The sequence below is a fragment of the Paraphaeosphaeria sporulosa genome (genome assembly GCF_001642045.1).
Source record: "Paraphaeosphaeria sporulosa strain AP3s5-JAC2a unplaced genomic scaffold CC84scaffold_8, whole genome shotgun sequence".
Lineage (NCBI taxonomy): Eukaryota > Fungi > Ascomycota > Dothideomycetes > Pleosporales > Didymosphaeriaceae > Paraphaeosphaeria > Paraphaeosphaeria sporulosa.
Window position 1 is genome coordinate 1833368 of NW_017253367.1, and position 13400 is coordinate 1846767.

A 13400-nucleotide genomic window follows, 5' to 3' on the forward strand; every position below is an offset into this window, starting at 1 on the left:
ATTCCCAAAGAGCGCCGCTCAATGCAACCCATATAATACCACATAATGTACACCTGAGGTCTGTCGTCCGTCCCTCGCTTAGAAACCCGGCGGGTTCAGTCTCTGGCTGACTCTCGTCCACTTGGGTACCTCTGTTCACACATCAGCATTCACTCTCACCAGCGCTGCCCCTCCTCTACAGTTCCTCTAGCTCTGTCACCCTTCCTTTACGCGTAGAGGAGCACTCACTGTGGATTCCCTTCCTATACCTCTTCACTTTCCGATCGAAAACGGTGTATTTGTCCCTGGGCAGCATCTCCTGCTCGGTCGGCATGTCCTTCTTCCACGCCTCGACCTTCTTCAGGCTCTGGCCTAGGCGCGCGAGCGCCGAGTCGACCGTGGATACGATGGAATCGACGCCCCGGAGGCGCTCGCGGTGGCGGTACTTCTGGTGTCGCGAGAGGCGCCATGGGACTTTCCTGTGGGTCATCTATCAGCCTTGGTGCATGATAAGGTGGCTTGCATAGGGAGGCAAAGATGCAACGGGTCATCGAGTCGGGAACGATCGCGGGGGCTCGAAGGGCAATTGGCGGATGGCGTACCAGAGGAGACCGCCCGACAGCGGGTTTGTGAGACGGAAGGGACCGAACATGGTGGGCGCGTGGTATGCAGCGTTGGCGCTCGCAGCGAGGATGTGGAAAAGTCGCGGTTCGCATGGCTTGGCAGCAGACCCCTGCTAGCGGCCCATCTCCGCATCACCTCCGAGCATCAGTCCCCACCAACATCTACAAGAAGCTGCCAGCGCTCATGTGCAACGACTTCTGAGCCCAAAGACGCCACGAACCCAGGCTTGCAGTCTTTCTGTCACCAGCAAAGGCTACCGAGCGCCTACCTTTGAAGCCAGCCTTCGCCAGCAGCCTCTCGCGCCGGCCCACGGCTGCCCTACCCAACGCCTAGAACAACGGTCCTTCTTCCCAGGCCACCGCCCGCCTTACAACCCAGGCTGCTATCCCGCGACACGAACCCACGTCTCCAGGAAATCCACACACCACTCGCGCGCGCCTCGACGTCCGTCCCACCACAATGTCCTACTACTTCACCATCTTCAGCCCAACCGACACGCCCCTCTTCACGCACGAATTCGGCACTTCGCGCTCCTCGGGCGACGGCCTCCCCCACTTCTCCCCTACCGACCGCCACCTCGCCCCCTTCATCCTGCACTCCGCCCTCGACATCCTCGAAGAAGTCCAGTGGGGCCCCTCCTCCACCGCCGGCTCCGCCCCCATGTATCTCAAGCACATCGACAAGTACGCAAACAACTACGTGAGCTGCTGGATCACCGGCGCCAACGTGCGCTTCCTCTTGTTGACGCGGCCGCGGGATGAAGTCCTGGGTTCGGGAGGGGGGTTGGGGGGTCAGAGGGGCAGTCTTGCCGGAGGGAGGTTGGGCGTGGGAGGTGGCGGCGGCGTGTATAGGCCCGACGCGCCCGCGACGGAGGAGGCGGTAAAGAATTTCTTTGTCGATGTGTATGAGAGCTGGGTCAAGACGGTTATGAATCCGTTCTTCCACGCCGGGAACGGGGATGTGGTGAAGAGCCCCGTGTTCCGGGCGAGGGTGGCGGCCGCGGCGAAGAAGTATTTGTGAGAGGCGGGAGCAAAAGGATGCTATGGTATAAGGAACACGAGAGGCGAGGGGAGCCGTGCTTGGAGAAGGATCGCGTCCGTGAGGACAGCACAAGCGCCTGTGTGGTGGCATCGATCTGGTGCGCGGCGCGCAGCATTGGAAGGCAGAGGCAAAGTCGCACGACGTTGGGCACCTTCACCCGTGCACTGGGAACACGAGCGTCCCAACCGACACACAGCACGTGGATGCAGCTAGCGGTGGTAGAGGCATGCGATACCTCTGGGTAGCGATGGCGAAGTAGCGACGAGATATACCCCATAGAACAGACAGACAGATAGACGTACAGTCTTCATTCAGCTATCCAGGTACGGCCCATTCACTACAATGCCGTAATTAGCTCCAGCCCAAGGCCAGTCCATCAACAATCTACAAGAGAAAGCCCCGTGTAAAAACCCAATCCGCCACCAACGCCTACTCCCTACTCAAATCCCGAGCCCCAACCCAGCGCCTCGAATTCCTATATGTTCCCACCGAGCAACTCCTGCCCCTCGAGCGGCACATGGACCGCCCTCCTCCTCTCCCCAAAATTATGCAGCCGTTCGCCCACAAGATACACCTCGTCCCGCACAACGCCCCTCCACCTCCTCACCACATCCAGCCCCTCTTTCCCCGCCCACACAAACCCGACTGCCAAGCCCAGACACGGGAACACGAACCGCCACACCATCTTCCTTGTCTGCTGTTCCGCAGCAAGTAGCACCGTGTAATTCAGCGCCAGCGCGACCGCACTCGGGACAACGATGCTCACCGCAAACAGCGCGAGCGCAGGTAGCACAAACACGCGCGTCGCGATGCGCGCATCGGGCTCCAGATACCCGTCGCGAATCACCGCCGCAAACGCGCGTGCAGGCCTGCTGCTGCGATCCGCAAACGCCAGCCGCGCGACCAGCCGCGCGTACAAGAAGCCCAGCGTCCAGTCCTGGATGAGATGCACAACGTGCGGGTCCGCGGGGCCCAGATACGCGTGCAGCGGGATGAGCCCGTAGAACTCGATGAGCACGGCGAAGAGGAAGGGGATGAAGAGGACGAGGGACGCCCATACGTATGTGAAGCGGGCGGCGCGGACGGCAGCGCGGGAGGCGGAGGCCGCGAGGGTGGCAAGGGCGGCCGCGGCGGGACGGTCGATGGCGGTGAGGAAGGCGTGGAGGTGGTATGTGGTGTAACCGAGGGAGCCAAGGGAGTAGAGACCGAGGGAGAAGGAATGGATGTCGTTCATTTCGACGGAGGCGGGGAGCAGGAGGGAGAAGAGGTAGCGGCCGAAGAGGAGGGGGATAATGGTTGCGCTGACGCCGGCTACGGCGGCGAAGATCCAGATGGTGAAGACGAAGATGGCGATGCGGACGCGAAACCACGGGGGGATGTAGACTTTGGCGACGAGCGTCGAGTTGTGCACACCGCCGGTGTCTTGGAGGCCGTCTTTGCGTACGTTGTGCTCGTCCACTTCGACGAAGACGGGGTCGCCTTTGGGGATGCGGGCTTGGTCCGAAGCAGGCGCGCGGACGTAGCGGCCTTCGAAGACGAATTCGCCGTTGACGGTGCGGCCCTCTTGGCTGGTGGCTTTCTCGCCGAAGAGGAAGTTGGAGAGTCGGAGAAAGCGTGCGCAGAGCTTGAACCACCACCCCGAGATCGTTTGCAGTGCATCACTTGGCTTGTACAGCTTGATGATGACGGGAGTGAGGAAGTTGTAGAAAAGGAGGTCAAGCGGAAGCTCCAGCGACGGCGCATGGGAAACCCAATGAATAGGGAGAACACCGGAAGTGAGTTGATCGAGGCTCCATACCACGCCGCCGAGGCAGACGATGACCAGTGCTCCGTACACCAAAGCGCTGAAAGCAATCTTCCGAAGCTGAGTGGTGACGCTGCGCTCGAGCACATCGCGCACGGGGTGGAATTGCGGGTCATCAGGGTCACGGATGAAGTAGAGGACGCCCCGCCGCATAATCTTGCGACACATGGAGACGAACAGGGCAAAATGGAACATGTAGCACGTGCCAATGAACCAATGTACGAACCCTGACGTCCAAGGGCTCTCACGCGTCCACTGCCAGCGCGTATAGAGGTTTGCATCCTTGAAGAGGGGCAGAAGTGCCATGTCGAGGAGAAGTCCGCAGTAGAGGGGGAAGACGAGCATCTCGATGGATATGATCAAGATGACCTTCAGCACACCACCGGCCTGGAGGAGGATTTCTGTAATGATCCGCTCGATCTTGATGCCCTGGCTCGAAGTACTGAAGAAACCGCCCTTCTTGAGATAGATGGCACCAGCCAATGCGAGGAAGGCATAGCCAGCCAGGACCGCGATCAAGCGATCAGTTGCCGTCCAGTGCGCATCCGCTACAGAAGCTGGGTTGATGTCGCTGCCGAAATCAAGATCGAATGTCACCTTGTACGACTTCGTAGCCAAGAGCCATGATGCGAGTGAGGCGACCCTACCGTACATCGTCGTGCATGACACTTTGATGGTTTCGAAGAGCAATCGAACGGTGGCCACAATAAATGAAGGCGACGAGGAGCTTGCGGCGTCTTCTAGGAATGCGGTCACCATGTTACTGGTCCGGTTCATTGTGAAGGATGTGGTGTTTTGAATCGTTCGCAAAGCCTCATGCGAGTGAACCGACAAACGAAAGGAGGTCGGTGGAGGTAGCAGAGGGGAAGTCTCGACTAAGTTCCAGAGACGACTTGCTGCGCTGTTTGATATCGTCTTTGACTGATTGAACGCGAGTTCAAAGGGACGTTCCATAGTACCCCCACTCGCCTGACGAACAAACAAGAAGAATATTTCCAACATTCCGGATACGAAGCCGGCTGCCAGGAAAACGAAGCTGTCAACAAGGAGGTCTGCCAAGGTCGCTGCGATCTGCAACGGTAGCTTGATGAAGAGTGCAACAGGACTGCCCATAAACAAAATGACCACCTTTCCCCACAGGTAAGGTAGCCAGACGGCGCAGGCAAGAGTCGCAGAGATCAGAACAGCGCTGAACATGGCATTCTGGAACAGACCGGTAAGGGGGCCTTGCATGCCAATGAGTTCGAGGATACCCTCGAGGTCTTCAGCGTCGTCAATGGCGTCTTGGTCGTTGACATCAATACCAGCTTGCGCGGCTGCCGCTGCAACTTCAGGATCCTGGATCGGTGGGTTGGCTGCTTCACGCGGCTCGTTTCCAGCGAAAGGCACGAATGGCGCCTCGTCGGCTATGTTGCGTACAATGTGCGCATCATCACCACCATCCTCTGCCGCGTGCACGCCGGGTGCCACGCCTTCGAACATCCAATCCAGGACACGGTCCAAAAGCCGGCGTGGGGGCTGCACATCGACAACAGCAGCAGGCTCTGGTTCACGCTCTTGCTCAGCGTCCGTCTCGTTGTGCTCTTCCTGCGTCGATTGGGGTGCAACTTCAACGGCAGAGTCTTCAGCGTCTGTGTCCAGTGTGTCTCTGTAAGAGTCTGAACCGCACGTCGATAGGTTTGACGCCTCGTCGCCAACTCGAGAGGGCCCGGCTGCATCGCTTTGTGTAGATGGCCAGACCTTTATCGTGGTCCTCTCTGGCATCTTCTCGCCTTGTGTGGATACTGAAGGCCCCGGCACTGCCACAGCGGGAGAGCTAGTGTCATAGTCGACAACTCTGCCTTTGCCTTTATCCTGTGATGACTCCTGGACACTACTGTCCACCACAATATCCGGGACTTGTTGCCAGCTTTCGCTGCTATGCTCGCTACCTTGTTCTAGGTCAGGCGGCGTGGAGTCCGGCACTTCATCATCCCATGAGTTTGGGATACTAGGAGCGGGCTTCGGCACATTTTCATCTCCCGGCTCTTGCACATTTGCAAACGACCAGGAACCATCTTCTTCCAAGCGCCGTTTGACGTCGGTAGCAAGAGAGGTGCGACCTCTAGCTGGCAGAGGTGGTCTCTTTGACGGCGATGCAGATGCCGTGCGTGCCGACGAAGGCGTCTCGTGAGTGCTGTACGCAAGACTGCTCGAGCGCTCAGGGAGAGCTCGACCCCGGGTAACACGCGAATCTTCCCGCCGGCGTAGTGCCTCTGCATCAAGCTTACTTAGGATTCTGCCAGGCAGCTCCTCGAGGAAGTAAGACCATTCTTCGGTCAGGTCGAAGGACCCATCTTTGAAAGCTTGTATGATCATGTCTTCTGGAGGGATGCCTGTTTCATGCCAGGTTTCTAGGATGGCTCTACCCTCGGGAAGTTCACTCTCTAGCTTCTCCCTGCACTCAAAACTCGGTCCCCTAATTTTTGGTCGCACAGGGGACGCCGGCTCCTCATCTTCTGCTGCATCCGTTTCATCCTCCAGATTTTCAGCCTCGAGCTCGTGGTCATGTTCTTCTCTCGCAGCAGCCTCCTCTTCGCCCTCTTCGTCTTGATTCTGCGGCGCTTGGTCAGCCGCCGCGGCTGCATTGCCGTTCAGCATGACCATGTTGATGACAGGCTGCTGCTGGACAACCCATTCGCGAATGAGGAATATTAGAATGAATGCAACAACAACAGCGAGCGTAATAATCTGGCCTTCGAGCACGTCGACCAAGAATCCATTCGCCGCTTTTGAAGGAAACCAGTTGAAGAAGGAGACGTCGGAAAGAAGCGATGGGTTCCGCGGGCCCAGATGGTCTGCCGTCGTGTTCAGCTCGGTCCTGTTGAGGGCAGGTGGAGGTGCCAGCGTGTGCAGCGGAGTCACGAAACCCCATAGAAAGCGTTTGGCGAAGGTCCAGACGGTAGGCTCGCCAGCACTCGCGTTGAGGGTCTGTGATAATGGCAACAGCAGGCTCGGAATCGGGACATCGGCGGTTCTGTTGGCAGCTTTGGCGGCCGTGTGGGCTTTGTGGAGGGCGTCCAGGTCGTAGATGGAAGGCGCTGCACTCGCGTTGGCCAGGGTACGCAGCTCGATGTAGTCGTCACGGTTCCATCCACCATCGCCGACCCAGAAGAGGCTCCGCCAGACGACGCGCATGCACCAGGGCAGCACAATCAGCCAGACCGAGGCCACCAGCACAGCGCGACACCATGTCATGAACAGCTTAAGTGTGTGGACGGCGGCGCGGCGCAAGAAGACGGAGGTAGGTATGGTTTTGGGCATGCCGGGGTGGTACAGCTTGGTGAAGCGGAACGACGTCTTGCAAAGCTCGCAGTATTTCTTCTGCGAGTGGGACAGCCACTCCATGAGACACTCCTGGTGCACGTATTTGATGCTGCCGCTGCACTTGCACGGGTAGAACAGCGGCTCTTCGGGCGTGCTCTCGCCGCGACATATGCGACAAGAGTCGACGTCGTCCTTGTCTGTCGGCTGGCCAGCTGGCGGCAGGTCGGGCGCGGGCGAGGCTTCTGGCGCGTGCTTGAGACGGGAATCGCCTGCGGAAGCCATGTCTCAGCGGAGACAGCGAGGGCTGCGGGGGTGCGGGCGTGGACGTGGGTGCGAATGAACAGGCGTGGTGCCGCAGCGGGGGGCTATGAGCACATCGGAGAGCGTGGCAGCGACGGGGTGGGGTCGCGCAGAATGCGTAGAAATGAAATCTGCTGCTGTGGAGACTCGGAGGGCCGAGCAGAGGGCGTAGGTGCGCAGTCGTGAATGGCAGGCGCTGAACAACGGTCGGCGGACTTTTTGGTCGCCTCCATGTCCAGCGCGGAAGTGAGCCACTGCGCCGCCGGAGCGGGCTCGCTTGCTTAGTTCTGGGGTTCCGCGGCCCCCAGCAAGCCAGGCGCTCGTCACGGCCTCTCCACTGCATGGACGCACACGTCGGTAGCAGCCAGCTATTGCAGGCGCCGCTCTGGGGGTCCGCGGCATGCACCGTAGCTAGATGCAGCATCGCAACATGCGAGCTGGCCGGCTCGGGGCGGCGGCCATGGCGTCACGACAGCGATACGGCACCAGACAAAGAGCGCACCCGTACGCGCCCAGCGAAAACTTGCTGGCGTGCGGTGCGGTGCGGCGGGATTGCCTTCGCCCGCGTGGATCTGATACATGGCCGTGTCGTGTGCCCGCGGCGCGGGAAACACGCGCATCAGTCTCTCGCCGTGCCTCCTGCCACATGCACCTTGGCCAGCATCGAGCTCGTCCATCCCAGGTTGCCCGTGTAATCGCGCCCCAACGCTGATCAAGGCCAGCATCTGCACGCGATCTGCACGTGCTTTCCGCTGCTCTGACATCATCCCTGTTTGCGCCCGTGTGTCTGTGCCTGGAGCTTGCATCCTGGTCCGTCTGCCCACCCTCTCTCGCAGCTGTTAATTCCCTCCACCCACTCCCCGAAAGGCAGCCAAACACCTGTACGTCTATCGCGCGCGAGCTGTCGTGCATCGCCGGCATACTCACGTCCTCCCCAGAGGCTTGTTGACCCCGCCTGTCACTTTTCACCGCTCGCCCAACACGCGAACCCCGACTGCCGCGGATCCACGCGCACGTCTCCCACACAGCCATGGCTGGCCAAAGTAATGGCCGGGCTAAGAAGCCCAGCAAAGCCGCCCCAAACGGCACAGCGAATGGCCATCTGAATGGCCACGCCGACAAGTCCAGGGCAGCACCTGCCAAACAAGTGAATGCTCGCAGGAAGCCGAGGACAAGCTGGACGGGCAGCTTTGCGAGTCTCGTGGCAAGGTACGTCGCTCGACGAAGCCGTCTTCGGGCTGTTTTTGCTTGTGATGAGATTTTTACAATGGCAGAGACCGCCGCTAGCTCTCGTGATACAGCACATACTGACTGCTCACAGATTGGCGTCGTGGTATCTCATCATTACACTGGCCTTTAGGTGTCCTTCGTCATTGACCAAAATATCCGACTCCTCACCACAAATCTGCAAACCCTATCTCCACGCTCGCTCGTACGCCGCACCCTACGTAGATCCCTACTACCAGACCTACGTCGCACCTCAGGTCGAAAAGTTCCAGCCGTACGTGGACACATTCGACCAGCGCGTTTATGCTCCTGTATCCACCTTTACAAAGAACCAATATGCCACCTACGGCGCCCGCCGCGTGGAGCAGGCCCAGAAGTACGTCGAAGCCGAGTGGGCAAGGACCGCGCGCCCCCAGATCCAACAGCTTCAGAACAAGGCGTATGCTCAGTACGAACACCACTTGGGCCCTTACGTGAAGACGGCGTCGGACGCCCTGGGCCCATATGTTGAACAGACGAAAGCAAGTCTGGTCGAGATATACCATCTGAGCATCCTTCCCACGTACGAAGCACTGCTACCGTATGGGCGTCAGGCCTATGCCCAAGGTCATCATGCCACAGTACACTACATCTTCCCTGCTGTCCATACAGGACGTGATGCAACCTGGAAATTCGTCTCCCGCACGCTCTGGCCGTATGTGCGAGTCCTCTACGGCGACAATGTTGAGCCTCAATTGGTTCGCATCCGTGAAAGGCTGGGGAGATACAAGGACCAGCAGAAGGTCGAGTCAGTCCTGGAGGCCGTTGGGTCATCGTCGTAAGTGCAAACTTCCCGACCTCTGAATGCCATACTAACCCCCTCCCTCTTAGGTCCGCGCGGTCAAAGACGGATGCCATCACGTCCTCCGCGACTATTGCTTCATCCGTTTCCTCGGCCGTCAGCTCCGCCACCGAATCCACAAAGTCTGGCTGGGGCGTGTTTGATGACTTCTTCGGCGCGGAGTCAAGCGCAACGCCTTCTGAAGTCGAGACCAAGTCACCTACTCAACCAAAGCAGCCTCAGCTCACTGGTGCAGAGCTCAGGGAGAAGCTGAATCAGGACCTTCGCGAGTGGCAGACCAAGTTTGCAACTGCTGCAGACAAGGGTGCCGATGACTTGGATGTACGTGTCGCCGAGATCACCAAGCGGCAGATTGAGAATGGTGTCCATGGACATGGCGCCGCCATGATCGTTCAGCTTGAAGAGACTGCCGAGTCGACAATCTCTTCGTTGAAGAAGTTCACCAAGCAGACCATCAGATCTCTACCAGAAGATGCGACCGAAGAGCAGCTGGAGAAAGCCCACGAGAAATGCATCACGAAGATGCGCGAGCTCGGCCTGGCTGTCAAAGAAAAGTCGCAAGCGGTAAGAAACTGGAAAATGACATTCGACCAAGAAACCGATAACCTTGTCCGCGCCGCCGTGGGAAGCACAGTTGAGGTGCTCGAAAAGATACACGGCTTGGGCCTCCAGGAGGTTGGCATGCGCTGGGCATGGCTCGACGGGGTCGAGTACAAGGACTGGCAGAACTACCACAAGCTCAGGGATACTCTCAATGAATGGCAGGAAGAAGTCGAGGCCGTTGGCGCAAAGCACGATGGCCTAAAGGCAGCCCACGAAGAGGCGGCGAAGCTCGAAGATAAGGCTATGACGATAGCATCGACCATGGTCAACGAGCTGGTTCGTCTCAAGGATGTGTCCAAGTGGAAGATTTGGGCAGGCGACCAAACTGATGACTTCTCGGACAAGAAAGTACCGGCCAGGGCCTACAACGCTGCCCAACAGGTTATCAGCAACGCCCGAGAGGCTTCCTCGCAGGCTTCGGAAGCGATCCTCGGTTCAGAGATCCCAGCCAGCGAGAGCATCGCATCTGCAGCCAAGGCATCCGCATCCAGCGTCTCATCCATCCTTTCTGACAAGATCGTTGGCTCAGAGACTCCGGCCGCTGAGAGCGTTGCATCCGCCGCTAAGGCGTCCGCGTCCAGCGCTTCATCGCAACTTTCCAATAAAATTGTGGGCTCAGAGACTCCCGTCGCCGAGAGTGTAGCATCCGCTGCCAAGCAATCAGCGTCCGATGCTGCATCCAAGGTTTCTGAGGCTGTCGTTGGCTCCGAAACACCCGCCACTGAAAGCATCGCGTCGGTCGTGAAGTCCCAAGTCTCCAACGCAGCAGAAAACATCGAAAGTGCGACCGAGGTCGCCAAGAAGAGCGCGGATGCGGCGGCTTCAGCCGCTTCAGGAGCGCCCAAGAAGGTTTGGGGTGGAGTCAATGCCCAAGTCCTCGTAGAAGCAAGAGAACCTGTGTTTGACGACGTGATTGAAGATGATGAGGAGGGAACCTATTCCGAGAAGGTTCAGAGTATGGTCGCGAATGCTGGAGACCGAGCATCGGATCTCAGCCGCGCTGTGAGCGAGGCTCTCCTCGGTGCTACGAAAACTCAAGGGACTGCCGAGTCTGTCACATCACTTGCAAGCGAACAGTATGTGAAGGCTCTTGCTGCCGCTTCGAGTGTCTTGTACGGGAGCCAACAAGCCCCTCTCGACAGCGCTACCAGCATTGCATCGGACAAATTTGCCTCAGCCGTTACTGCGTCAGTACATGCTTTCTCCCAGTTGAGAACGTTATTAACGACATACTAGGGCTTCGTACGCCATATACGGTACACCTACGCCTACTGCAGTCATCCAGACCGTTCGCACACACGCCAGCTCGCGCTACAACGAGGCCGTCAGCATCGCCAATGCGCAGTTCGAGAATGCCAAGTCCCAATTCTCTGTCTTGGTTTCTGGCACCACAAAGCCTGCTCATGAGACCATGCTTGCCATGATCGAAAAGGCGTACTCAGATTCCCTGGCAGCTGCTAGCGAACGTCTGGATGCTGCTCTTCAATACACAGAGTCGGTGAAGAGCTATGCGGCTGGTCCAACCCAAGGCTACTTCGAATCGGTATCTTCCATTGCATCCTCAAGGTTGTCTGAAGGCTTGAGCCAAGCGACTGCACAGTTCTCCTCCGAGCCGACTGACTCGCCTGTACTCGATGGTGCACGCCGACAGTATTACGAGGCCATCGGGTTGGCCCACGCGCGATACTCCGAGTTCCTGGGTGCAGCGTCTACTGCTGTCTACGGCCCGGAACAAGGCACATTTGAGTCCCTCGCCTCCGTAGCTTCTGAATCAGCAGCTTCTGTTGCTGGCTCTGCGCAGTCGTACGCATCGGACGTGTCCGACTCTGCACAGTCGGCTGCAGCGAAGGCCCAGGAGGCAGCCGCGTCTCTCGCCTCGCAGGTCAGCTCAGGTGTCATTGGATCTGAAACTGCCTGGACTGAGTCTGTGGCTTCCCAAGCGAGTCAAAACTGGGAGGCACTGATCGCAAAGGCCAGCAACCAAGTGTACGGTGCACCAACGCCTTGGGCTGCATCTGTCTACTCCCAAGCTGGCGAGTACGCTGCGCAAGCGACTGCCCAGGCTGCTGAACAAGCCGCCGCTGTTCAAGCGCTGATTTCTGAGCTCGTCATCGGCAAGGAGCCTGACTTCACAGAGAGCGTCATGGCTCGCTTCTCTGCTGCTTATTATACCGCTCTCCCGGCTGCTGTCTCTTCCGTCAACTCGATCGCGTCCGAAAACATCGCAGCTGTCACCTCCTATGCAGGTGAGAGCTTTGAAGCGGCTTCTGAGTTCGCCGCCGAGGCCTACGCGTCCGCCTCTTCAGTCGTTGAGTCCGTCTTCGTGCCTCCGCCGGCCATTGAGACCATCATTAGCAACGTCAACGAGCAGCTCAATGCCGCTGTCGAAAGTGCGTCGGCGGCTGTCTACGGCACCCAGAAGGGTACTATCGAGCAAGCCAGCGAGTCTGTCGTCAACGCCTACGCCTCCGTTCAGTCGAAGGCTAGTGAAGCCATCTACGGCACCGCCCAGGCATCCCACGACTTCGCAGCTGTAGCGTCCAGCGCGCAGGCAGCTATCAGTGAGGCCATTTTCGGCACCCCTGCTGCTACAGGAATCTCAGCCTCTGCCGCCAACGGCGCGGCTGCTGCAGCAAGCGTGTACAGCTCTGTCGCATCCGTCGCAAGTGAAAAGGCCGCCAACGCCGCAGCGGCAGCCAGCGAAGCAATCTACGGACCGAAACAGGGCGCCGTGGAAAGCGCCAGCGCCCGTCTCGCTGCTGCCGTCGAGGCGGCCAACTCCCGCATCAGTGAGCTCTATGCTGCCGCATCCACGAACGCGGAGGCTGTAGCTAGCAGCGCGAGCAGCGTCGCTGCAGAGGCGACGAAGCGCGTCAAGGATGAGTTGTAGACTCACTGCATCGTTCAGACGACGTGTATTACCAAGCAGGTCTCTGTTACCTGGACGAGATCGCTCCCCCTCGTCGCTACTGGCTCTTTGCATCAAACAAATTGAACGACCGTTCGAACGAACATCCTCGTAACGCACACCAATCGACCGACCCCACTCTCCTGGCCCTTTAATGCGCAACAATATCGCCATCCCACAACACAGTACAGCTACCCACTCACTCCCGAGGACTCGCTTTCTCAATGCTTAACCCTTTTTTCCACCAATTCTCATGCTTGCTCTCGCGGTATTCCCACGGTTATAGCTGCAGCAGGGCTGGGCTGTGCCACCATGAATGAATGTTATGCTGTGTATGATTCAGTGTTTTTTTATCCCCCTTTTTTTTTCGCGCGGGAGGGGAAAACTTGTTTGCTCTAGTCTAGCGTACGTATCTCGGGACGGACGGAGAAGTGAATATACCCTTTTTGCTTTGAGATGGCGTGGGCTTGTGCATGTGTGTGGCAGTGATGTGCGAAGGTGATGTCGCAGTGCGGTGCGGGACGCGAGAAGTGATGGGGGCGCGTAGTCATCGAGTGTGAAGTGGCAGATGCACGAGCGGTGCTATCTGTGCAGTCAAGCATACTTTTGCCCTCTCCATCAACAAAATGTTCTCCTGGGTAGCATGGAAACAGGAGTGCATATAGCTCTGTCGCAAGTGTCTACACAAGTATCCGCCACGCGGCGGAATGGGCAGTAGAAACCTGCTCTGGTGTGGATCGCGGTCACGGCGGTGCTTGTCACATAGG

The 13400-nt window shown here is 58.5% G+C and overlaps 4 protein-coding genes across 4 annotated transcripts; 2 read left to right on the plus strand and 2 right to left on the minus strand.

Annotated features, from left to right (window-relative positions):
• Nucleotides 1-31: 31 nt before the first annotated feature.
• CC84DRAFT_1166960 (mitochondrial 54S ribosomal protein YmL31) lies at nt 32-664 on the minus strand. The gene is made up of 3 exons (XM_018179091.1): nt 582-664; nt 229-458; nt 32-131 (listed from the first exon to the last, which is right to left on the minus strand). Exons 1-3 carry the CDS (start codon nt 629-631, stop codon nt 79-81), a joined length of 333 nt encoding a protein of 110 aa, XP_018033589.1. The 5' UTR covers nt 632-664; the 3' UTR covers nt 32-78.
• Nucleotides 665-1062: 398 nt separating this feature from the next.
• On the plus strand, nt 1063-1623 carry CC84DRAFT_1098286 (Sedlin; the record flags this gene model as incomplete). The annotated part of the gene is made up of 1 exon (XM_018174761.1): nt 1063-1623. One exon carries the CDS (start codon nt 1063-1065, stop codon nt 1621-1623), a length of 561 nt encoding a protein of 186 aa, XP_018033590.1.
• Nucleotides 1624-1947: 324 nt separating this feature from the next.
• CC84DRAFT_1166962 (uncharacterized protein) lies at nt 1948-7263 on the minus strand. Its single transcript, XM_018179092.1, has one exon. The coding sequence runs from the start codon at nt 7034-7036 to the stop codon at nt 2120-2122; it is 4917 nt and encodes a 1638-aa protein (XP_018033591.1). The 5' UTR covers nt 7037-7263; the 3' UTR covers nt 1948-2119.
• Nucleotides 7264-7676: 413 nt separating this feature from the next.
• On the plus strand, nt 7677-13077 carry CC84DRAFT_1125527 (uncharacterized protein). The gene is made up of 5 exons (XM_018175720.1): nt 7677-7935; nt 7993-8263; nt 8376-9098; nt 9152-10912; nt 10962-13077. The coding sequence occupies exons 2-5, from the start codon at nt 8085-8087 to the stop codon at nt 12613-12615; spliced, it is 4317 nt and encodes a 1438-aa protein (XP_018033592.1). The 5' UTR covers nt 7677-7935; nt 7993-8084; the 3' UTR covers nt 12616-13077.
• The last annotated feature ends 323 nt before the right edge of the window (nt 13078-13400 follow it).